The sequence below is a fragment of the Talpa europaea genome, assembly GCF_964194135.1.
Source record: "Talpa europaea genome assembly, chromosome: 13".
Lineage (NCBI taxonomy): Eukaryota > Metazoa > Chordata > Mammalia > Eulipotyphla > Talpidae > Talpa > Talpa europaea.
In genome coordinates, this window is record NC_140080.1 from 28,846,247 (window position 1) to 28,871,671 (window position 25,425).

The following is a 25,425-nucleotide window of genomic DNA, read 5'->3' on the forward strand; positions in this document are numbered from 1 at the left end:
GGATGATAGGGAAGTGGTTCTGTTGTGCTGCCGCTGTTCCCCAAGCCAAGCAAGGGTGATTGGAATAAGAATCCCAGAGGAGGTGACATTTGAACTGCAGCCCAGGCTGAGGGAACAAGAGGCTTCAAGCTCATCCCTGTCTCCTCGGAGGGGCATATCATGACTCTAAGCTCTTGAGGAGTTGATTTCCGGGGTGAGATGACAGGCTGACTTAGGTCTGTGTGCCTCTTGGCATCAGAGCAACGGAGCTTCAGATCTCGTGCCACTTGGCTGCTGGGGGTGGGCAAACTGAAGGCTGTCGTGAGGCCCTTTTGGGCTCAGTTCACCCCTGCCATGTCCTTTAGTCAGGCTCAGAGGGAGATGACCTAGGGCCAGCCTTGCTAGTGTCGGTAGAGGCTTCAGCTGGGAAAGGCCCCAGCCAGCAAATGGGGGCTACTGCAGGACCCCACAAAAGCACCCAGCGCTCGAGTTTCTGTTCTCATATTAGCCATCTTACTGCTTGCTAATAAGATATGCAAATGATCTGGGCTGTGAAATCTTCACCACATTCCATCTTCTGTTTAATTAGCATTTAATCGTAATCTCATTTTAATTTTTTTCACACTGGCACCCTAATTAAATGTTAGGGTGTTAGTCTTAACAATTAAATTATATTGGCAAATAGAGTCTTCAAGAAACTTGACCTTTTTCAAGCCAGAGCCATCTCTAGCTAGATACAGACATTAATTAGATTTCTGCAAGATGCTGCCTCCAGCCCCTTTAGTGCCTGCATTCCAGTTGTTTTCTTGTGGTTGTGGCCCTAGATTCAAATGAAGCACATATAGCTAGTGAGTTCGGTCCCCAACAGGCAGAGGTTACCACTGAATAATTTCACTGAGTGTCTGAAGGCCAGTAGGTGCGTTTTCTAGAAGGGATGAGTTTAGAGTTTGGGCTGATGCCTGGAACACTCCTTGAAGTGGTTTCTCTTGACACAGTAACGTGAATTCTCCTTTAACTTGTGATTCTCATGTGATTATCACTGGGAAGTTAGTACCTATGCAGGTCATACAACGTCTGGATCTGCCACCAAGTCTCACAGCTGCCCTTTGGAGAAGGCCATGGGGAGGTCAGCAACTGGGGTGGGAGAGGCATCGCCAGTCCCAGCTGGCATGGAGGGGGCAGTAGACCCATTAGGAAGAGCAGTTTCCTCTTCAGTGAGCGGGTGTCAGAACTGGCTCAGGGAATTGGGTGGACTAAAGAAGGAATGCAGCCCCGTCCTCCTTGTATCCCCTCACATGTGTGGCAGTGCAGAGCCCCTGCCAATCCGGGATCATGCTTGTTCTTCATAGACCCTGACCACGGGAAGCCTTTTTCTGGGGTGCCCCAAACTTCAGCTCTTTGGGTAATATCCTGGCTTTTCATTTCCTGGGGTTGGAGCCCTGCACTCTCCTAGCTCCACTCGTGCGTGTGGTTGCAAATATCAACTTCATCTGTAAACCTTCAACAGGAATTCCCTGAACATTCACTTAATGACAGTACTGCATTCACAGAGCCTTCCTGCCATCTGCTTTTCTCCCTCTTTTTGCCTTTCTTGGCAAGTCTTTGCTCTTCCCTCTTAAGTCCACTCCCATCATCACTCACTCTGTAACAAATCAGAATACATGGGAACTAAATTTGGCACATTTATTGAACACCTACTGCGTGCAAGTGGGTTTAGAGAAGCTGCTTCATTGTTCTTATGCTTGTCTGTTGCCCACTAGAGTTGCATTTGCCTTTGTTTCCCTTGCCTGTGGCGGGGAGACCACCCTGGGGTTGTCTGACTCTACTTTCTCTCTCTCTCCTGACAGGTTTTCCGGACAGACTTGATCACCGCCATGAAGATCCCAGACTCATACCAGCTCAGCCCGGATGACTACTACATCCTGGCTGACCCGTGGCGACAGGAGTGGGAGAAAGGTGTGCAGGTGCCCGCCGGGGCCGAGGCCATTCCGGAGCCCGTGGTGAGGTGAGCTGGGGTCCATAGGCCTAAAGGAAGAGGAAGCTAGGATTGGGTAAGGGACCCACTAGTCCAGGATTTCTTTCTAACCTGTCTCTAGTCTGTCTTTGATTCTTTTGTCTCTTAAGCCTTTGAAATGTCCCAGAAATACTGGCAGTTTATCTTTGAGGCTGGAACCAGAAACAAAATCTCCCTGGGCCTCTGTTTTCTTACCCGTGAACTGGGAATAACAATGACCCTGACCTCTCATTGTGATGGAGGTGATGCAGGGGAACGGTGTGTGGCAGGTACTTGGCAAAGGGCCTGGTACTTACAAGTACTCAGTTAAAACTGGATTCGTTTGATGTCAGTCCAGAGCGGGTTCCACAGCAAATCTTGTCAGCGAAATCTCTGGATGCTCCACTAGTTCTTAACACAGGGATAAGCCATGCCTCTGGTTTCTTAAACCTTTTTAAGGAGTTCTTAGTGGGAGGGAGTCAAGTGCCTGGCATGCAGCAGATGCTCTGGAACCAACCGTAGTGACCAGCCTCTGAGGAGGCTCCCTATTAGGCTGGCTCAGGGTTAAGTTTTTTCTGGGCTCTGTAGCCTTCTGGTCTTATGCGACAGAGAGACCCCAGGGTGCTCTTGTCAGGAGGTGGCCTCGTGGCCATAGGCCTTGCCTCCAGAGACAGAGTTCAGCTAAGTGCTTTCTGTACCTCGGGAAGCCCTCCAAGTCATGTCTCAGGCACAGGGGCCTGCTGTCCTGGACTCATCAGTTTGTGTTCCTGGCAGTCGCGCCCTGGCCTTGGCATCCCCGTGACTCTTTGGTCCATTTTGACCATGCCTGGGGCAAAGATCACCAGAGTGCCTTCCCTCGAAGCTGGCACCATTGGTTCCCGGCAACCATACCTTCGACTGGTCTGTGGTCACTCAGTGCTCACTAGATTCCAGACCTGTGCTAGGCATGGAATTAGACAAAGCTGACATGAAGCCACACTTGGGGGCTTGGAGAGAATTGCATGCTGGCCGTGCTGTGCCTCCTGAGGGCTAAGTGCCTACCAACCATTGTCTGAGGCACTCCAAGAATCAGGGAAGCTCCAGGCCTCTCTGGAAGGGAGGATATGCAGAATGTGGACAAAGAATTTATTCTTGACATCTATTGGTGTGGGTCACACTCCTAGCCCATTTCATCCCCACAACTGTCACTGACCTTTCTTTTTTTTTTAAAGTGACAGCCCATTGCTTTCACCATACATTATTTATTTATTTATTTTTAAAAGATTTATTTATTTATACAAGAACTGGGGTACAGGTCAGAGGTGCTGGAAGGTGAGAGAATTCACCACAAACAGGGTGGGGAGCAGAACAGGCAGATGGACCGAAAATGCTGCTGAGGGGAGCAGCGGGCAAGGCGGAGAGGTCTGGGATTCTCCCTGGCTGGCTGGGAATCAGACCCGCACTGCAGAGGCTGTGGACACCATTACAGCATGGAGCTCAATTCGCTGTGCCACTGGGGATGGCCTATCACTGATCTTTTTGACCCTGTTTCCAACTCTGACATATTGAGAGAAGGGCCTAGCAATGTGGGGCTAATACCTGATGGTGTAGCAATGAGGATTCGGTCAGAACTCACACACCAAGGGCCCGGGGTGACCAGGAGGAGGGGGGTGGGCCAATATCTGGGCAAAGAGAGAGGAATGTCCTGCTAAGTTTGACCTAGCAGTCTGTTTGCTCCCCTTGACATCAGTGTCAGGTGGTTCTGGAAACATCTGCTGGACTGAGTAATTGCAGATGCCTCCACACCAGTAGCTTGGCTTCAGTCTGCTTGCTGGTGCTTTATCTGCCGGCATCAAGCACGTGTTCAGACAGCACTGGCTGTACTAAGTGCATTCCCAGCCTACGCACGGCTGCTGCAACTAACAGAAGCCAGGCTCTCCTGGCCTGTCCGGGTACAGACTTGAAGTGGAGAGGGCTGCTCCCTTGCGGAGAGCTCTGTGCCCCTTCTTTCCCTGTCTCCCTGCATCCCTGTTCCTCCCTCTCACTGGTTGCCACCCACTGATGGCCGTCATCTGGAAATCTAGCACAGCAAGGATTGTTACAGGAACTGAGAACTTTCTGTGCTGAGTCTGTGTTCATCTTCTCGTCACATCGGTTCTCTGAAGTACATGTTACTATCCCCACTTTATAGATGAGGAAGTTGGGAGGTTCTGGGGAATTCCCTGCATGATTGCCAGAGTGATCTGGGCCAGGAAATCACAGACCTTGAAAACAAGCCCTGGGTTGCCCCAGTGAGGCCCACAGTCATGTTCCCAGATCAACCTTGCATGCTGGTGCTGACTGGCCTTCCCCAGTCGCTCCCCTAACTCCTTCCTTCTTTCCCTCCTCCCTTCCTTCCTCCTTACCTGATCCCCACTATCCTAAACTTGTCTTGGTAATGAGAACCCACCTTGCCCCAGATCGTTAAAATTGAGTATAGGTGTGTGCTGTTCTCTTGAAGTGGCCAAAAGACTCAGCCCAGGGCAAAACCAGCCTCAGGGGTTCTGTCTGATCTTCAGGGCTAGGGTCCCATCCTCAGCCTCAGATCCTCAGTCTTGACGTAGGGTGGGATGGGTCTATGCTTGGTAAAAGAGCTTCCTTCGCAGCCGGAGAGAGAAGAGGCCCAAGGTCAAAATGAGAACCCCTTGAAGCAGGAAATACCTCTTCTGGTGTTTCCCTTTAACCCTGGCTTCTCAGAGAAAGGAATGTGACTTTGGCCCCAAGTGGTCTGGCCAGGTGACATCTGATTGAACACACAGGTGTGGGCAGTTACGTCAGCAGGTAGTGGTCCTTCAGATGGGAGTTATTGAAAACCCCGACTAAGCACATGCTTGAGGCACAAAGCAGGGTAATGCCAACACTATTTTGTTTTGTCTTGTTTTGTTTTTAAAGGTTTTCTTTATTTCTTGATTTCTCAATGCTTTTTTTTTTAAGATGTATTTATTTATGCATACAAGAGCTGGGGTACAGGCCAGAGAGCAGGGGGTGAGAGGATTCACCAGAGACAGAGTGGGGAACAGAGCAGGCAGATTTACCAAAATACACTGCTGAGGGGAGCAGCGGACGAGACAGGAAAGGTCTGCCTCGCCATGTGGGTTTCTCCCTGGCCGGTTGGGGATTGAACTTGTGCTGCAGAAGCTGTGGATTGTTTTGTAGTGCAATGCTTATCCCCTTGCGCCACCAGGGAGGCCCTGTTTTGTTTTGTTTTTTAATTCAAACAAGAGACTGATGGGGAAAGGCAGAGTTCTGTAGGACTATGAGAGTATTGGTATTGCATCTCATGGGAATGACCTCAGGGGCTCTCATCTAAGCATCATCTAAGGGCTTTCTTCATCGCAGCCTTTTGTGTAGGAAAAGGTGGCACTAAATGCTCTCCCTTCCTCCTTGCTGCCCCACCTCCACCACCCCTGGGCGTCCCTCCTGGCATGGCCTAGAGACCATTTTGCTTCTCCATCCTTCCTGCTCCTTTTGCTCACCCAGAGTACTTCCTCTTCACAGCTGGGCCATGTCTCTGTGCCACCCAGGGCCCTGCCCTTCCCTCCACAGTCTGCGCTGAGTCACAGCCCCTGGCAGCTCTGCCTCCAACCCCAGGAGGCCTCTCCGGCAAGTGAGGGGCCTCTCAGCCCTGGCAGGACTGGCCAGATGGAAGCCAGGCTCCACAACAATAACCATGGCAACCAGTGGGGGGTGGGAAGAGCTGGCATTTTAAACTGGCATCAGGACCTGAGGGGCAGCACACAGCTGAGCAAAGGGGAAACTGTGCCCTCCTAAGGCAAAATGCCCTCATAGTCTATTTCAGAAGGAGCGAAGCAACTCCAGTGATCTTACCAGACACACAGAGTGCTGGACTGTGTGCCCAGCACTATTCTAAGAGCTTTACATCTGCCCATTTAATCCTCATATCAGTGATAGAAGATGGGTACATTTATTGTTACCCCGTTTTTTGGATGAGCTTTCTAGGGCACAGAGAAGTTAAGTGGCCCCCTGGAGTCTCACATTAAATGGTGAAGTGGGGCTTTGAGTCCACTCTGAAGCCAGGACCCTTCCAAACTGCCTCAGGGACAGAGACCTGGCCCGAGTCTGGGACTGTAGAAGGCACCTATTTGTATGGAGATGGAGGGGCAATGTAGAGAGAGACTTCTGCTCAGTTAACATTGTGTGTAGGGGAAGGACAAGTTGTGTGGGAACACTATGTCCTTTGTGGCAGTAGACTAGGCCACCTAGCCTCTGTGCCTGAGGCAGCTAGTGCAAAAGGGGGTCAGGGCAAATGCGGTTAGTAGTGTGTCTTGCAACCCAGTTCCCAGTGGATATGTGGGCACTGATATTTCCCCACACCAGTAAGCAATGCTCTGATACCAGCAGGGTACCTGAAAATTCAACTCATTTTTGACACTGTACCTGGAGTTTCCACTGGTTCAAGGGCTCAGTCTCCTGAGGCCACCCTCTGCTTTAGAAAGTAGCTGCAGGCCCTGGCAAGCCTGCACTCTGGCCAACTGCTCTAGATCTGAGGTCCCAGGATGCCCCCTCCTCAGATTTTAGGTGCCCATGGCAAGCCCCAGATTATTATCTGTGCTTCTGACCACCTGGCTATAAATCAGAGGTGTCCAGGATGCCCTCCCTGAGTTCAATTAATTTAATAAATCAGTACACAGAACTCAGGAAACCCTTTTACTCACTAGATCACTGATTTATTACAAAGGTAAAGAATAGGAATCAGTAACCGGATGGAGGTGATACATAGAGCAATGTATGGGGAAGGCGCAGCGCGCCCGTACCCTCTCCAGGAGCGGCATTCAAAATCCTCCGCCCCTTCCTGGTGGGCTCTTATGAGGGCTACATTACCTAGGTATGGCTAATTAAACCATTGTCCTTTGGCAATTGAACGACACATATTCTTGCTAAGGAAATCGGGCTGGGACGGAAAGTCCCACATTTATTCTCGTTGGTTTTACTGACAATCATCTCCTTGACATCCCTCCCCCTCTTCTTAGGTGTTTTCCAAAAGTTACCTTCATTAACATAGGCCATGAAGAAAAACAAGACACTAGTTTACACCTTTATGGCTCTGAAGTTTACTCAGGGACTGAGAACCTGAGACCAAATATTACAAAAGATGCTCCCATGTTCTAACAGCTCAGGAAATTCCAAGGCCTTTGGGGGGGATGCTGTGAGACAAGAACCGGATGAAGTCCAAATATGTATGACAAATACGTGCTTGTCACTGGAATAACCAAATGTGTGTGTGTGTATACATACACACATTTATACGCGTATATATGCACACACATATATCCTTAAATCACAGTATCGCAAGTGAGGGGACAGTCCCAGGCCTTTCCCCAGGGGCCTGGAGGATATGCTGAACAACCTAGAGCTGAGCTGACTCATTCCACTTTTCCCAAGGTGACTGTGCCTAGGACAGCATTTGGAATGCCTCTTACGTCTGCGGGGTGGGCAGGTGGGAAGAGGAGGTATAAGGAGAACAGATTGAAGGGTCTAGTCTCTTGAGGTTAGAAGTGGACCCTATTTGGCGTCAAAGTGCATACTTCACTTGTCCACTACTTCCTCAGCTGCAGGCCTGTTACAGGGCAACCCCAATGTGAAATGGGGTGGCCTGAATGGGTCCTCACCTGTGTGCTTAAAAGGGGCTTATAATGAGACCCAACCTCAGGTACACGTAAAAAGGGTAATAAAGGGCTTATTTACTAAGAGGGGAAATGAAGAAACGAATGACTCAGGGAGAAAAAGAGAGATAAATTGGTGAATGCATCTTACCAGTTCCGCTGAGCTGGAACCCCAATAGCATGCTGAAAGCTGGTGAAAAACCAAGGACCCCCAAGGCCTACCTGTCTGGTAATATACCAACCCTGGCTGCTTAACTCCATTCTTAGTTCCCAGCAGTCCTCCCTTTGGTAGTGATGACATTATGGGATCTGTAGTCTTTGGTGTCTTGGATCTCTTTAGTCTGGGATAGGAGTGGGGTCCATAAAGCCTGCTTGTGGCATTTTTTCAGGACATCCTTCCCCCTCCACAGGCCAACTCACTGGGAGCTCGTGGACCCAGTGAGGATGCCAGGCTGAGTGCTGCTTCACTCACGACATCCCCTCTTGATTTCCTAGGCTCCTGCCACCACTTGAAGGCCCCCAGGTATCCCCTAGCAGCTACGAACTTGGCGAGGGCTCCCAGCCTGATTGGCCAGGGGGCAGCCGCTATGACCTGGATGAGATTGACGCTTACTGGCTAGAGCTCATCAACTCAGAGCTCAAGGAGATGGGTGAGTAACCTGACAAGCTGGCTGGGATGGGGAGCCCAGCATCTGAATCCCAAGGTCCTCACCCTCTGCAGGGCAGTGGCCACAACTGGGCTTTGGCATGGCATGGTTCTGGGGGAAAGTCCCTGTTACTTTACTGATCAGAGAAATTATTTGGTGCCACTGTGCATTGGTTTCTGTAGCAGTCCGATGAAGGTGATAATAGCACATAATTTACAATTCTTGGGAATATTGCAGTAAGTGTGAATGTTATGTGTAAAGTAAGCAAGCACACAAGTGACTCTAGGGTAACAGATTGGACTGGGTTCTGTGCGTCGGGCTCCTAGCTGGAGCCCACTGACACTTCCTAGGAAGGGTTGTTCTCTTGAGGCTCTTCCCATACACAGCGCAAGCAGCAGATTCCCCATGAAGCCAGCCACATCCCAGACACACTTCCATGTTCTCTGCATGTGCAAGTGTGTGGTCACAAACATGCTGCCTCAAGTCAACACAAAAGGCCCCAGGGCTTTGGGATTTGGTGGTCCAGCCTATTTAATTTTCAGATGGTGGAGCAAAGGCCGGACAGGGAATGAGTTTTCCCAGGTCACATAGCGAATGAGGGGACCCTCCCCATTTGTGCACCCTGAGAGACTGACTCAACTTGCTGCCTGGCTGTCCTCACAGAGAGGCCAGAGCTGGATGAACTGACCTTAGAGCGTGTGTTGGAGGAGCTGGAGACGCTGTGCCACCAGAATATGGCACGGGCCATCGAGACGCAGGAGGGGCTGGGCATCGAGTATGATGAGGACGTCGTCTGTGACGTGTGCCGCTCTCCTGAGGGTGAGGATGGCAACGAGATGGTCTTCTGTGACAAGTGCAACGTCTGTGTGCACCAGGTGGGCAGCCCCCGATCTGCCTCCCCCATGCTGTGTCCTCACACTGCCTGGGCTTGGTCATCTCACTGCAGGAGTACAGGGGCACTGAAGGCACAACTTCCCCTGCAGAGGGGGAGGGCAAATGAGGCAGGGGGCTGGCAGGAGTGCCCTGTGCAGCCAGGGCCCCTGGGCTTAGCCCTGTTCATCAGACTTGAGTAAAAGCCCTGTGGATGGTCTTTCTGTCCTCTCCTGTCAGCCTCCCTCAGAACCTCCCCTCTACACACCCTCTTCCTGCCCTTTGGAAGTATAATTGGCAATGGTATAGTGACAGAGAGCAAAGCCAGGTTGCAGATTTTCAAGTCATGGCTCTGCCCTTTATAAGTTATGCGATTTGGGGTAAGTTTCTTAATTTTCCCGCCACCTTTTTCTCAAATAAAATGAAAGTAAGTTGTAGTGAGGCTTAAGTTACTTCCTGGGGGTTACATGCTTAGGATTGGCAGTAAGGGTTTTCCTTATTTGTCTCCATCCTTGGTGTCCAGGCCCTCTCTTCATCTTGGGCCTCAAGGCTGTGGATCTCGGTCATCTCTGGGCCTTATTTGCAGAAGACCTGACCAGAACCCAGTGTACCCACTCTGGCTCTGACTTTAAAGTGCCCCTTGCCCACTGCTTCTGGAATTGCTTCTGGGGAACCCAGGTGCTTCCCCTGGCTGGCAGGTGTGTAGGTAGTAACCACCATTATCCACATACCTTATGCCCAGCAGCACTTAGATCCTTAAGCCCTAGGCATGACCAGGAGGAGCCTGGTTCACAAATCCCTGGGAAAAAATAAAACAGCTGTGGGCTTTGGCTTCAGGCAGTACACAAACCCAAATTGGTATTCGACTAAAGGGAATCCCTGAAGTACATCACTTGGTTAAAGCAACTGTCCTCCCAGCAGAGGGCAGGCCTGAGCCCTCCCAGAAAGGACTGAAATGGTGACATTTTAGCCACACAAAGCTGGCAAAGAGCTTCCCAGGAGCCCTTGCATTATAATACCTCCAGGGGTCTCCTTGGCAGAGGCAAGTGGCAGTGTAGCCCTGCGTCTCTTAGCTCAGGGCTGGAGCTGGGACCGGGACCATCTGGTGCTGACTGTTGACCAGACCAGGTAGACAGTGCTCTTGTGACCATCCTGCTCTCTCCCCAGGCGTGCTACGGGATCCTCAAGGTACCCACGGGCAGCTGGCTGTGCCGGACATGTGCCCTGGGTGTCCAGCCAAAGTGCCTGCTCTGCCCAAAGCGAGGAGGAGCTTTGAAGCCCACCAGAAGTGGGACCAAGTGGGTGCACGTGAGCTGCGCTCTCTGGATTCCTGAGGTGGGCAGATGTGGGGGTGGGACGGCCCTGGGAAGTGGGTCTGCGTGAAACTCAGGACTCAGGAGAGTTTTAAGAAGAGAAGTGATGGCCCATGTTTAAACGGGGTGCTCTCAGGTGGCAAGCCTGGGAAGAACTCGACAGCAGCCACAGAAACCTTTGCCTATGCACCTGGGCAGAACTCAGGTGTGCATTTCATGGGAAGATGGGATTAGGAGCCCTCGGGCTCCAGGTAGTAGGTCTGAGTGGGGACAGAAGTCGGGCAGCTGACTACAGGGGAATGCAGGTGTTGAGTCCATCCATACCTGGAGAGTGGATCCAGCCGGTCAGGCCACCTGCTCAAAGCAAAAATAAGCCAACTACCTCAACTGAAAAAACAAACAAACAAACAAAAAACAAAAAAAAAACGCTGTCACCTGAAAGGAAAACAAAAGAAAAATAATAATAATTTCAACAAATTAAAGGAAATCAGGCCCAACTAAGTGTTGTATGGTAGGCCTGCTGCTGTGACTGGGACAGAGGGGCGGTCCTGGTCAGGTGAGGGGGACCGTGGGTGATGGACAAGGCTCACAGTGAGTTAGAGGAGGCCTTGGGCTCCCCGGAGGCCATCTTGTTTTATTTGGAATGGGAAATGGAAAAATTCACCAGAGCTTAAGCCTCGGTGCCTCTGTGTGTCCTGACAATGAGGCTGCACTACACTGCTGCTTGCGCCCGGTGGCCTCCCCTTCCTGTACTCGAGGTCTGAAGGATGTTGCAGACTTCTGAGGTGAGATGGTTGAATCAGCAATAGTAGTTTCCTCCCACATCAGCATTGAAGTCTGGGTCTCCCTCTGAGTATACCGTGGGCAGGGTAGAGCAGGGACAGAGAGAACTAATGAGCACCCCACCACAGAGGCCTTTTGCTTCAGGACTTCTGGACAAGGGAACTTGTTCATGATCAGGCCTGGGCTGTGGGAGGCAAATGTGCCCTGTCTTTTGGGTTTGAGCATGGTTGTAGGCCTGTCCCCCATCGGAAGGGAAGGAGAGGTTAAACAGAGCCCACCCCCATTGACCAGAAAAGCTCTGGAAGCCCCCCAGAAGGAGATGCTCCCTTAGGACCTTTTCTTAGAGCCCATCAAAATAAATATATACAGACAGACAGGCAGACAGACAGATGATAATAACTGTGAAGATGTGATTAACAGAGGCCTGAGGTATAGAAGGGAGGAAGACTTCGCATATACCTGTCCACTTGCACACACGTGTTTACACACAGAACACCTTTATCCGAGCCCACCCAACCGCAGCCACACCAGTGTGTCCCCCAATTATGTTACATGCTGTTGTGGGAGGAAGCAGCTATCACTGATCAACCACCATCATCGCAGAAGCCTGCATCGTGGTTCCCAGCAACACCCCTCAGACTTCGAGTCCAGCCCTGGGAGGCACACACAGTCGGTTTCATGCACTGGTGTGTGCTCTCACACATTCTCAGACATTCAGACCAGCACAGGCGAGCACACACTGACACTGGCCTAGTGATCAGTTAGGGGTAGTCACCATTCAGGTATTCCCCCACTGCTCTGTCTGCCCACACCGTGGTATCAGTAGGCAGTGCCCCACCCCATGCCCCCCATTTGGGGAGTCCCTGGAGCCAGCCTCTGGACAAGGGATCTGATGGCAGCTCCCTGTGTCCTTACCAGGTCAGCATCGGCTGCCCCGAGAAGATGGAGCCCATAACCAAGATCTCGCATATCCCAGCCAGCCGCTGGGCTCTGTCCTGCAGCCTCTGCAAGGAGTGCACTGGCACCTGCATCCAGGTACATACGCGGCCACTTCCCTCCTGCCTGGGGACCTCATGCAGGAGCCAGTTGAATAGCAAGGCTCATCTGGAAACATTTGGAAAACAAGCAACTGCCATGCCCCCTCCACCCATCCCCATGGTGATGCATACAAAACCACTGATGGACCCAGGAGGCTGGGATTGGGACCAGAACCACAACCACACCTGGGGGTTGCATTCTGCTATCCTGTTTCTCTACTCAGGGGACTGGCCTGGGGAGCTGAGGCTCACACCCATTGGCAGTGCTGAGGACTCTGGCTTTCCCCAGTAGCAGGTGACTCTGTACTTAATAAATGCATTGATCTCCCACCCTGGACATCAAACTTGACATGAAGGAGGGGTAGGAGTGGGACTTTTCCTCCAGTAAGCAAATAGAATGTCCTGATACTGAGCGGGGCTGCACTAGTTTGTCAACAACAGTGGTTCCTAGATTCTAGGGTGCATCAGATTTAGCCACGGGGCTTGCTAAATCAGAGCTGGGCCTAACCCTGAAGGCTCTGATTCCATATCTGGAGTGGGTCTGAGAACCCAAATACTAGCAGGTAATACTATGCTGCTGGTCTCCAGGTTGGGGGGTTGAGGTCAGGCTTTCTGTCCCTCATCTTTAGGAACAGTTGTCACTGCAAACCTTAGGTGTGCCTCCATCCCTGTGTGAGACTCTCAAGGTGACTTGTGAGGGCAGCATAAATATTCTGTGACGGTTGGTGGGTTGTGACAGAGACAGTTACAAGTTGCCTGCAACTATCCTCTGGGAGGGAGGTGGCGGCCCTAGCTGCCCAGAGAAGAGGAGAAGGGGTTCTAGTTGAGGCCCGCTACCCAGAGGCCAGGACGAGGACACTCAGTTCCCATCTAGATAACTTTGCTACAGAAGGTGGCAGTGATCTACAGCCTCTTTTCGATGCCTCAGATTTGGTGTCACTTCGCTCACCCAGAGATGCTGCTTGTCCCCACGGGTTGCCCTGTTATGCGATAGTTGACTCCCCCAGGCTCAGTGGTGCTGAACCCCATCTCCTTTCCACCATTCCCCTCAGGATGTTGGGAGCCCACATCTTTTTATTTAAGGGTCTCAGCAGCATTTTGTCTTCTTGGGGGAACCCTGGGCAGTGCTCCACATCTTTCCCTCCCACCAGAGCACCCTTCCTGCCTGACACTGCCCTTCTCCTCCCTCCAGTGTTCCATGCCTTCCTGCGTCACGGCGTTCCACGTCACATGCGCCTTTGACCATGGCTTGGAAATGCGGACTATATTAGCAGACAACGACGAGGTCAAGTTCAAATCTTTCTGCCAAGAACACAGTGATGGGGGACCCCAGGGTGAGCCCACATCTGAACCCATGGAGCCCAGCTCAGCCGGTGAGGACCTAGAAAAGGTGACCCTACGCAAGCAGCGGCTGCAGCAGCTAGAGGAAGACTTCTATGAGCTGGTGGAGCCGGCCGAGGTGGCTGAGCGCCTGGACCTGGCGGAGGCGCTAGTTGACTTCATCTACCAGTACTGGAAGCTGAAGAGGAAAGCTAATGCCAATCAGCCGCTGCTGACCCCCAAGACTGATGAGGTGGACAACCTGGCCCAGCAGGAGCAGGACGTCCTCTACCGCCGCTTGAAGCTTTTCACACACCTGAGGCAGGACTTGGAGAGGGTGAGTACCTGCTGCCCTGCCTCCCTGCCTGTGGGCATCCCATGTTCCTGCCCTGGAACAACCATGGCTCACCAGGACTCTGAGCTGTGGCCTCCAGGTTTCTGACAGGCAGGGGTCGCTATACTTTGCACAACAGGGAAGGATCCTGCTCTTGCATCTCTGAGTCGTGCTTGCCTCTCCACCCCTTTTGCAGGCCTGGTGAAGTTGGGGCCCTGCCAAGGTCATGTGGCTAGGGTTTTAGAGCCGTCGCCGGGAACTTGGGCTTCCAGTTCCTGGTGGCCTTTGTGGTCTTTACCTGGTTCCAGCACAGGAACTTCTGTGTAGGTTTGGAGGCAGCCAAGGAATTGGGAATCCTGGGTGAGCTGGATCAACCCAACGAGCCTGTGGGAGGCCAGTGCAGGGAAAACAGGTGTGAATGTGACTCCTGGGGGTGCTGGACAGAGGGACCAGCATGAGCACAGGCGCTGAGGTGGGGTTGGAGCGCGCAGGTGGTCTCGAGACCAGCAGCAGCCAACGTGGAGTGGAAGAATGGGACTAGGTCAGTGTGTTTGGAAGCCAAAGAAACATGTGAGTTTAGACTGTCCTGGTAGGGCTGCAACCTCCCAAAACCCTAGAAGAATTGCAAGCCTGCAGTAGGGTGGGCAGGCCTTGTGCTGGGAGATAGGTGATCTTAGCTTAGTCCAGACGTGCTAGCTAGGAGAGTGAGTGAGATGAGAAGTGGGTACAGGTGTCATGGTTTTGGACTGGACTGTGGATGTTGAGGGTCACTGAATTCCTTTCCTGGATCATGGAGTTCCCCCAAAGTCTCCAGCCTCTCCTATACTTTCCCAGAAAGACGAGGGGCTCCTGCCTTTGAATTTGGCTTTTCTTTTGCCTTGCAATCGCCAGCTGTTAAAAATACCACCCCCAAAGGGCCTCTCTGGTGGCGCAACGGTTGAGCACTGGGCTGCAAAGCTGCCCGCAGTCTCTGCAGCGCCGGTTTGATTCCTGGCCACCGGGCGAGGGTCCCACATGGCGTGCAGACCTCTCCTGCTGTGCCCACTGCTCCTCTCAGCAGTGTACTTTGGTCCTTCTGCCTGTTCTGCTCCCTGCTCTGGCTCTGGTGAATTCTCTCACCCTCCTGCGCTTCTGACTATACCCAGTGCTTGTATAAATAAATAAATAAATCTTTAAAAAAAAAAAAAATACCACCCCCAAATTGGGGGCAACCCAAGGATGAGTAGGATGTTCTGGGTCTTTGATGCAGTATTCTGAACCTCAGGTGCTGTTCTGGCCACCTCTCTGAGACACTGGACTCTAGGATTTCAGAACTATTGGATCATGTCCCAATAGGATGGGTCCAAAGACACATGCCACCCTCTCCCCAGGTGGTGCTAGGAAGCAACCCAAGTGGAAGCATCTAGGAGCTTTGCGTGACCAGAGGCAGCTGCTTTTTCAAACTCTGAGCATCTGGACTGACAAGTCTGCAAAGTGGTTAGAACAATTTGGTTGGCAGGTGTTGCGCTATGTGTGATGGGGGGACTTGAGGTAGGAGCTTTGAAATTGGACCCAGCTTCGCTGTTCTCCTTTACCCGAGTATCTGTCCTGAGGCCTGGTCAGGGGAACAACTCCACTGGCCCAGAAAGTAGCTTACTCCCTAGCAGCCAGCCAGCCCCAGGTTAGAAGGGAGATGAGAGGTTTGAGGCCACCGCTTCCTGGTCAGCCGAGACTCCTGCCATGTGTGGCAGCAGCATCAGGTACAAACTTCCAGAGTCATCCTCAGGTCTGCCCTGTGTCCCCACTTCCAAGGTTTCTAGAGCAAACACGCTGCATTTACTCCTGTTTCCAAATAACCCAGTAGATCTGACCTCCCTGGTCTGGGCTCATTAGCCCACAAGTCTGACCCTGGCTTGTCTGGGTAGGAAGTTCAAGAGTGGGGTCACTTACTCAATCTTCCTGAGAAAAGGTACTCCCAGCCCTAATGAGCAGATGAGGAAACCACCTCAGAAAGATGACATGGACCAAAGCATGTTTAAGGAAACCTTAAAAGGTGTGTGTTCAGGATTTGAGTGGAATTAGAACCTGAATAGGGGAAGGGGTTTGTCCCAGAGCCAGAGAGGTTGGCTTATTATGAATTTTGTACATTTCCCAGTAAAAGCATCCTTTTAACAGTCCCCCAACCTCTTAGCCCTTGTTCACATGTGCAGGTGAAGCCAGGGGCCGAATCTGTCAGGTGCTAAGTTGGCAGCAAGCTTGCTGAGGCAGGCTCAGTGTTCCCAGGTAACCAGTGCTGCCTCCAGTCCCCTCTGCTCCGGGGCACAGATCCTTCAAAATCAGGAGTGAACCAACCCTCTCCTCCAGGAAGAGGAGGCAGGGCCAGCCTTGAGGTTTGTGCAGCTTCTTAGGAGGTCCCTGTCAGAACGCTGCCTTGCTTCTCCAGCAGCCACCGAGCTGGACTCCGGCACCAGCCGAGAACAAGACAAGGACGTGTGCACAGTACTGGCAGGCTGCAGAGAGGAAAGTCAGAGATAGCCAGGACCAGGTTGACCTCACTGGGTCCAGCCTTGGGGGCCTTTCATGGCCACACGTTAGTGATTTGAGTGAGTGAACTGGACTGATAATTATGCCGTGGGGAGGCTCTCTGCAATGGCTCGTGACTGTTGGTGGCCTGGCCAATGGGCCCAGTCTGGCTGAGACCCAGTGCCAGTGGCTGTGAATGTCCAGGCCAGTCGGACTGCCTGCATCAAGGAGGCAGGGCAGAGCTTGAGATCGAGACCTTGGTTGGCTCGGTTCTCACTTCCAGCACTTCCCATCTCTGCGCTTCTGAGTTTCGGTTTCCAAGTCTCTTGAGTTTCTGTTTTCTGTTCTGTTAAATGGGAGTAAGCTCAAAAAGACCCTGAGGTCACAGTGAAGATGGGGGACAATTCTGCACAGTGCCCTGCGTTTAGTTGTGGCTGTTGCTGCTGCATGACCCCACAAGCAGTCTGGCTCTGGGAAGAGTGGGCTGCTCAGAGGCTGAGCTCCATGGGGGCTGGTAGGGGCAGGGGCCAGGGAATCACAGGGCATCCTCCCTGCTTATTTTTTTCCCCCCAGGCCAGTCAAGGGTTTTGCTGAGCGAAGCAGGAGCTGGGGCCTTGCTCCCACCACCAGCATGAAATCCTATTTTATGGTTGGCCTGGATGTGCTTTCCTAAAATTTCAGCCGCCGGCCTCGGCCCTGGCAGGCAGCTCAGGAAAGCATGGCCACTGCAGCCTCCCAGAGTAATTCACAGCTGACAAAAAAATTGCAGCATTGACATCAGCCTGACAAATGCCGGCTGGTGTCCCCTAGCAACCGGGCTGGCTGCTTGGGCTGCACGGGGCCTCGCTGCCTATGGTTCTGGATCTGGTTACCAGGAGGTTATTTGAGAACCTTACTCGGTCTGAGAGGGGGGTCTGAGAGATGCCGGGGGTGAGGGCCACTTGCAGACACATACCCAGAGGACAGGCAAGACCTCCTTTCCCATAGCTCTCTGGAGGCAGGAGAGGAAGCGCCTGCCCTCCCCCACACTTGCCACCTGCTTTCTGGTCACACCTCATTAACTCAGCCTTCAGTGCCTGGATTGTGGTCTCCTTGGCCTCTCACCAAAGCCCACCTTGTCCTGGGCGGCCTTTGCCTCTGGAGCTCTTGCTCCTCAACTCCCCTATGTCCCATCTCTAGGGTTTTTTCACCCCATTAGTGCCCCTCCCTCCCTCAAACCTAATTGCCACCTTGAACTACTCCCTGGTTATTCACCCCAAATCCCTCTTAACTCCAGCTCCTGTTCTCCCTGCTTAGCTGCCTCCCTGGTTCCCCAGCCCCAACTGTTCCCTGTTCCTTCACTTCTACCCCGGTTAGCACAGAGTCAGTGCCCATGCCTTTGCCCAGTGCCACTGGTGGAGACTTACCCAGGGATACCAGGGTGCCCAGGGGCTGTCAGGCCTGCCAGGAGCTACCCCATAGAGTAGGCCAGTGAGGAGGCCCCTGCCAGCCAGCCTTGGCAGGACATACATCAGCAGCCTTCTGGGCTCCCCTCCCCATCTCCACTCTCGTACTCCTGCCCTCCCTCAGGGCTCCCTCTTCTCTAAGCAGATAACTCCCCTCCTGTTCCTTTGACCAGAATCCTCCAGTTGTTGCTAGCAGTGCCCTCTCTGTCCATGGTCTCTTTCCTTTCATCCCCTCCCTCCCTACCAGAGAGCTCCTAGCCACACTGTGCGGTATGGGGACGTCTCTGTCTATTCTCCACAGCTGCCTCCTGCTCCAGAATTGTACGAGCATTCGAAATCCTTCACCGTCTCCCAGCTTTGAAGGCTCACTAGCCGTGGGCTTTTCCACCCAGTCCCCTTCCCGACCCCCATTTCTGCCTTTCTGTCATCCCTGTGAGAAAAGGAGGAGCTGGGACCTTGTACCTACCAACTGCCCTCCACCCCTACCTCCCTCCTTCCTACTCTGGCCATCGCCATATTCTAGAATCTCCTGCCAGGGCTACCATCTCCCTATCTCCGGGGCCATTTCTCTGTCATGGCTCAGCCTTCTCAGCAGTTCTCACTATAGTCACACATGCCTTGTGGGTATCAGACCAGATCCCCCTTGAGTACCCCAGCTGGGCTTCCCTCTGAGTGCTCCTTGGTCCCCCTCGGCCGCATCTGCCCCCCCATCCCCATCGGGAGGCTGACTCCAGCCTGCTCCTCCCACAGCCTTGCCAGCCCCCACATGTGTCCTCCCCTTGCTCCCCTCACCCCATGCTGATACCAAAACAACTTCGACAAGGAAAAACCTGCTTATATTACCAGTCCCTGCCCTAGTTTGGGCACTTTTCCATTTGATTCATATTTGTATTCTGACTTGATTTTTAGAGAGATCGTTTTATCTTTATAATCAGAGAAAAACAGTAATGACAGTGTAAGGAACCTGATTGCCTGGGCCAGCTCTTCTAAAGTGCTATCAATACTTTGTCCCCCCAAACCCTCCCGGAAGTGGAATTCCACATGATTCAGTAGCATATGGCAGTGTCACCAAGCGTGTTGGGAGAAATTAGAGAAGTAGTTGTGGATTCCAAGGTGCGGTGGGAAGAGGGATCACGGTGCCACCAGTGTAGCCATAGAAGATGTGGGCATCATTGGGGGCCTCACAAAAGGCAGCACGCCTACTTTTAGGGCAGGAGATCCCCATATCACTGATCGTGTTGTGTATCCTTACGAAAAAAAAGTGAACATTTACCTCCATCATACTGCATTTTTAATATGCCATAGTTACCACTGTACATTATAAAATAAGCATAATCAGAATTTCTGATGGGTTCAACTACCACTAGAAATTCTTCCTGTACTGTGATGGGCTTTGGAACTCAGCAGCCTATGCAGTCACTTGGAGACCTCTGGCAAGCGGCAGGATTCTCCGACTCAACAGTAATATGTAAAATGCATGTTCGAGGTTGCCCAACCAGGAAGCCACCTTTTCCCCTGAGCCTGGGAATCTGTGTTTTTAGCCAGCCACCCTAGGGATCTTAATGCCAGCGATTCATTTGTGAATGACTTATAAAACTGCTTCAGAATTTCAGTTGGCAGATGTCCCCCACCATACCTCCCCTCAAAACCCTGAGCCTGTATTGTAATAGGAAGTAATTAGACATGACTGTTGTGGGAAGAAATCTGTGACTCTGAGCCTCGTTTTACCTGGTTCCTTACCTTTAGACGTTAGGGTTAAGGGTTGAGTAAACTCCAGGAGGGCATATTGGGGAAATTCTTTAAAAGCTGGGCCTTGACAGACTGTTTAATTTGGACACATTGACTGTTTTGTTTTGAAGCCTCCACAATTGCCATGAATCCACCCGTCTCTCTTCATCCCTTCTGTCCTCACGTTAGGCCATGTCACGGCTGGAAGAATAAAAACCAAGATACAGGGACAATGATGCTCTATTGCTTAGATGTGGTGTACAGGGAAGGCCTTCTGGTGCCAAGGCCTGAGGGAGATGCAGCCTTGGGAAGCCGGGGGTGAAGAAGTCCAGGGCAAGAGTGAATATGACCCAGGCCCCAAGGCAGAAGGGGCTAGACACAGGCCAAAGGGTGCTGGAGGGCAGGATGAGGTGCGCTTTGAGGTGCCGTGGGAGGCCAGGGTGGACAAAGCACTGGACTGTGACTCAGGTTTTTTAAGTGTAATGGGAAGGAAGCTGTATATTTGTTTCCTAGCACTACATTATAGCCACAAACTTAGTGACTTTAAACAACAGAAATTTGCTTTTTCAGTTCTAGAGAAAGTCCAAGATCACGGTGTTGGCAAGGGTGCTGCCGCCTCAAGGCTGCAAGGGAGAACGTGGCCCGGGCCCTTCTCTTATCTTCTGGGGATGCCTGGCAGCTCCCTGGTTCATACATGATACATGGCTCACTACTGTGTCTGCCTCTGTCTTCACATGGCCTGTGAGGGCCCTAGTCTTGGATTTAGGGCTCTTTTATATCCAGTGTGACCTCATCTTAATTACACCTGATGTTCTAGTTGGATGAGGATCCTTTTCGACTGGTACAGAAGCCATCGAAGTTTTTAAGGGAATAAGGATTTACACTTACGTTTCAGGAAGATTATTCTGAGATAACAGGATCAGAATGTCTGGTTGTCCAGGTGAAAATGATGGGCTGACTGGGAGGTGAAGGGAGCTGATGGAAGGACTTGATGGACCATTCTGGTGGATCAGTTATGGGGTCAGATAAGAAAGTGGGTGCTAAGGGTGACTCCCAGGTCTCAACACTTAAACACACCCTACACCACCAGCCCCTCCCCAAGTCCCTCCACACACCACCTGGGCCTGGTCTTACTCTGTGTCCTTGTCCCCAGCTTGTGGTCTAGCTGCCCTTTTCTTCAGGAAGTCTTCATCAGCGTCCCCAAGTCTGGGCCAAGGCTGCCTGGCCCTATCAGTGTTTGTCAGCTTCTATCAGCGAGCCCTCAGGAGAAAGGGGCCCACAAGGTGCTGCTCACTGATGAGCCCAAGGTCTCACCCAACATGTGTTCACAGAGCCACAGCCCTGTGCTTTGGGATGTGTGGGAAGGGAGCCTGACGGTGCCGGGATGCTGGAGCAAGGACTCAGGCCTGTGTGGTGCTGGCCCCAGGGGGCCTGGTGTCCAGAATGGAGTGCCACTGGAAGTTCATGCAGAGCCATCCTGTGAGGCCTAAGACTGAGGTAGAGTTGTGAGAGCTCCTTCAGTGCTCCCCTCAGGAAAGAGAGGAGGATGCCCACGCCTGCAGAAAATTCTGTTCACTACTAACCCCGGCCTGAAGAAATGGTCTTCAAGACAGCAGGTGGCGACCCTGGAACCCACAGGTCAGCCCCGAGCAGCTTAAGAATATGAAGAGTGAACTCTGCTTTGAAATGGAGCCCAGCAAGACACAGCGGTACTAGCCTCAGCTGGAAAGACCTGATGGGACCTGGTGTTCCTGGCCAACTGTCCTTGCTGCTGGAGGCTCCCACCTGAGCTAAAGATGCTGGGGGAACAAGGAAGTGTCTTTCACTCCAGAGCATGATGCACCCTGAAAGCAGCCGGACTGGAATGATGCCAGTTAGACAGGAAGCATCATGGTCCATCTCCAGATGCTTCCAGACCAGATGCAAGGAGGGTCTACGTCCCACGGGCTGAGCAAACTAATCTCAGAGGCACTTCTTAGCTAGCGTAGGGGAGTTCTAGCACCTTGCCCTCTTCTGCGGAGTTCTGTCTGGCTGAGTAACTGAGAAACTTGGGGTCTTGACCAAAGCAGGCTTGTCTTGGCTCAGGTCCCAGTGCAGCGTGTAGACAGGGGTCAGCCAGTCCGGACCCAGGTGGTCGGGGACTGCCTATCTGCTTGAAGCTGTCGTGCTGGAGTGCTGGCTGCTCCAGTACCACGGCCGTTCATGGCTGAGGAGAGAAGTTGGCTTTTTGCCATGGTGCCGGTGGCTGAAGAGTTTCTTTGGTGGGAAAGAGCCTTGGATAGGGTAGCGGCGTGGACTTGGTGTCCGTGGTGTCCACAGACTTGGGCCTCCTCATGAGGTCCTTGTGTATACAGGGAAGAGCAGCCACATTGGAAGGATCTGGGAGGCAGCGTGGCTGCTTGACCAGGAAGTTAACGGTGGAGTCACCGGCCTAAGCTGGCCAGCTGGTCGTCCTGCTCACTGGCCCTGCAGGGGCTGCAGTGCAAGGCTGTGCTTGGCCTCATGTTTTGGCTCAGAGAATCTGACTGAGGGCTGAGGACACACTCGGGATCTGGGAATTGATTCCCGGATGTCCTGGGCAGGTTAGGCAGTAGTGGCTGTGGGGCCTTCCCCCAGGCGCTGTCTTCACTATCGACATGAGCTGGGAAGTCAGGGATGGTTGCTTATGAGTAAGGTGGAAAATCTCTCTTGTGTTTCCTCAGGTTAGAAATCTGTGCTGCATGGTGACAAGGCGCGAGAGAACGAAACACGCCATCTGCAAACTCCAGGAGCAGATATTCCACCTGCAGATGAAACTTATTGAACAGGATCTGTGTCGAGGTAGGCGCTTCCCTGCCGCCGCCGGCTACCTCTCAGTTACACACTTGCGGGGCTGGGTCCCAAGGAGGGTATGTCTTTGGGGCCCGGTGGGGACATGTATATGGGGCCAGGGGCCACTGGCCCCCAGCCCTCCCCGCCGTCATTTGGTTAGTTGGCCAAAATGGGGACACCCCAGGGTCCCAGTTGTGTGTTGGTAGGCAAGGAGCCAGAGATTGGAATTTGGGCATCACTCTGCCCTCAGGGAGCTTTCTAGTTCACTGGAGCCATCTAGATAGTGCCAGGACGACAGCACTTCAGGTGCAAATAGCATGTGTATCAGGTGCAGACCAGAAGTCCTAGTGGCTCCATGCCAGTCCAGTGAGTCCTTATCTGACATCATCGATACATTCTCGGAAACCCGCTTTAAACAGAATGACGTACCATGAAGCCAGGTCCTAGGACATCGTTCCAACCCCTCCTGGGATGTTTTTGTTGTTGCTTTTTTTGCTTTTTTCATCAAATTTATAACAAAACAACATTGAGCAAAATAAACAAGAGCCTGAGGCAAGAAAGACCTGAAACTGGCAGGTTTCCCTGATCCCCTTTGTTGCTGCGTGTTGATCCTAAAGAAGGCTGCTGCTCCTGTGATGAAAGAGGTCCCAGTGTGTTCTTCTGGCCTGGCAGGATTCAGGCTCCGTGGCAACAATTTTTCCTTTTTTCTTCTCTTGCCATCACATGCACCAATATACCTGGAAATCAAAGGCCAAGGAAGCTCTGACATTGCTCTTTCCAGTTGTGACATTGCTCTTTGTCAGTTGTGAAGTTGTTATTGGACACAGGACCATCTTCTGAATGTTGAGGATTGCAACACTTAAACTCCAAAATGGGGCTCTAATGCCGATTTACATGCAGCAGAAAGAGATCAATGAAGAGAACTTTGAGCTAGAGGCTTCCCCTTGCAGCTCCTCCCCTCTGTTCTGAATCAGGCTGGGCCTGGATTGTACAGGAAGGACAGCTGCAGGGCCAACAATGGAGGGAGGGAGCACTGGGGTCCTGGTTCTGTCCCACACCTGCCTAAGCACTGAGCTACCTTCTTTGAGATCACCACCCACTCTGGCCCCAAAAACCAACACTGCCAAGTACAGGTCCTGGGTAAGTGGGTCACAGCCATCACCCCCAAGACTGTAGCAACTTCTGGCTGCCAGGGCTTGTCAGATTTTCTCATCTGTTGATTCACACAGTGAGCAGTAACAGCATAGACAGGATCCTGGGCGTTGCAGGGCACAGTACTGTGGACGGAATGCACAAGGCTTTGCCCTCAAGGAGTTCACCATCTGATTTGAAAGACAAAGGAAAGTGGTGCCCAAGGGGCTACAGTAGGTGCCAGTTCAGGGAAAGGTATCAGGGATGGCTTCCCAGTGGTGTTGATTTTGGAGCCAAGACAGGCTTCCTAGGACCTCACATGGCCACATATCCAGCTGCAGAAGAGGCCCACAGTTGAGACAGTAGAGAGTGGCAAGGTCTAGAGTGTCCTTGGGCACAGGATACCAAAAACTTGGTCAAGATTCTGGTGGTCCACAGCCCTACATTGAGTCTGGTGACATACGAAGCACCACCTGCGTGGCAGCTCCGGTGGTCCTTTGTTCAGGTTGGGGCACTTGGAGAGATGAGTTGTTTGCGTCTGCCAGAAGCTGATACCCTCAGAGTTGTGATGCATCGTCCCTGCGATGAGACTTGTATCGTGAGCAAATTCTTCTCTGGCCTGGGGGCTGAAACAGGTGAAGGACAAGGAAAGAACATATTTGGAGTCCTAGAGGCCAGAGCATGTTTTGTTAGAGAAGCTGGAAGGACACTGGTACAGCTGCACCAGAGCAGAAGGGAGTCTAAGTGAGACTGAAGAGTGGGGAGGGTCGGATATTCGTACCGCGGAAGGAGCCCAGACCAGCCTAAGGGCAGTGCTCGCCACACCCCCCTCCAGGGTATCTAGGCAGTGGTCCCATTTACAGAGGAGGAAATGCTGCCTGACCTGAGGTTGCAGAAAGAATAAACAGCAGAGCTGGGAAGATAACTGAAACTGGAAACACACCCCTCAACCTTTCCTTAAACCCTTATCCCGGAAGCCCTCCAAGCCCCAGTTTTTCACTGAGGATGTGGGAAAAGATTCTTGGCAGCTGGAATTCCCCCACCGCACCTCCCTCCCCAGCTCCAGTGTCCTCTGTGGCTCCCTACACCTATGTGATCACGCACTGAAAGGAAATGAGGGCCAGGTGTGTACAAAACCTCCCATCTGCTCTCTGGTCTGAAAGCAGAACCAGGAGGCTTGTTCAAAGGGACTGAGCGCCGTGTCTGGCGTGGAGTACAAGCCTCTTGACGCCTCACGTGGTGTGCTTTCCACCTTCATGCAGACCTCTTTGGCCTGGAATTCAAGGCCCTGACCTAAGCACCCTCACCCTCAGACAGCGCTCCCACACACCAGGACTCCCCAGATCTGTAGGCCTTAAAGAGCAGACTGCAGTTTGGCCCTGGGAAGTGGTCCTCATCCTCCACATAGCCTTCTGCCCTCCCAGGCTCCTCCAAGGCAGCAGTGGGCAGTGACTCCACAGTTGTCCTGCCCTTGATCCACTGGTACCCCACTTACCCTGTTCCCTCCAGCTCTGAGCCTGGGGGCTGAGGCACTGGGTGGTGAGGGGGTCCTGGGATGACATGCAGTGATCTTGGTTCTGGCTGAGGCTGCACTGGTAAACACCTACCTCCTGCTCTCTCTTTCCCTGACACAGAACGATCTGGAAGGAGAGCAAAGGGCAAGAAGAGCGACTCAAAAAGGAAAGGTCGCGAGGGCCCGAAAGGCAGTCCTGAAAAGAAAGAGAAAGTGAAGGCAGGACCAGACTCAGTCCTGGGGCAGCTGGGTGAGTGGCCGTGGTGGCCTGGAGGACATGCTGGGGGCTCGCGACATCAATCCATTTGAAGCCCTCTATGTAGGACTGGCAGGGTCCACCTGCACCCCTGCTGCATAGAGGACGACACCCAAGAGGA

At 52.4% G+C, this 25,425-nt stretch overlaps 1 protein-coding gene across 1 annotated transcript in view; it reads left to right on the forward strand.

Moving 5' to 3' along the window:
• JADE2 (jade family PHD finger 2) overlaps nucleotides 1–25,425 on the forward strand; it is a gene marked incomplete at its 3' end in the record, with an annotated part of 47,899 nt that overhangs the window by 20,548 nt on the left and 1,926 nt on the right. Inside the window, 8 exon segments of the mRNA XM_084252562.1 lie at nucleotides 1,827–1,984; nucleotides 8,110–8,264; nucleotides 8,925–9,136; nucleotides 10,299–10,466; nucleotides 12,146–12,262; nucleotides 13,457–13,921; nucleotides 22,296–22,413; nucleotides 25,170–25,298. Coding sequence (XP_084108688.1) covers nucleotides 1,827–1,984; nucleotides 8,110–8,264; nucleotides 8,925–9,136; nucleotides 10,299–10,466; nucleotides 12,146–12,262; nucleotides 13,457–13,921; nucleotides 22,296–22,413; nucleotides 25,170–25,298 — 1,522 coding nt within the window.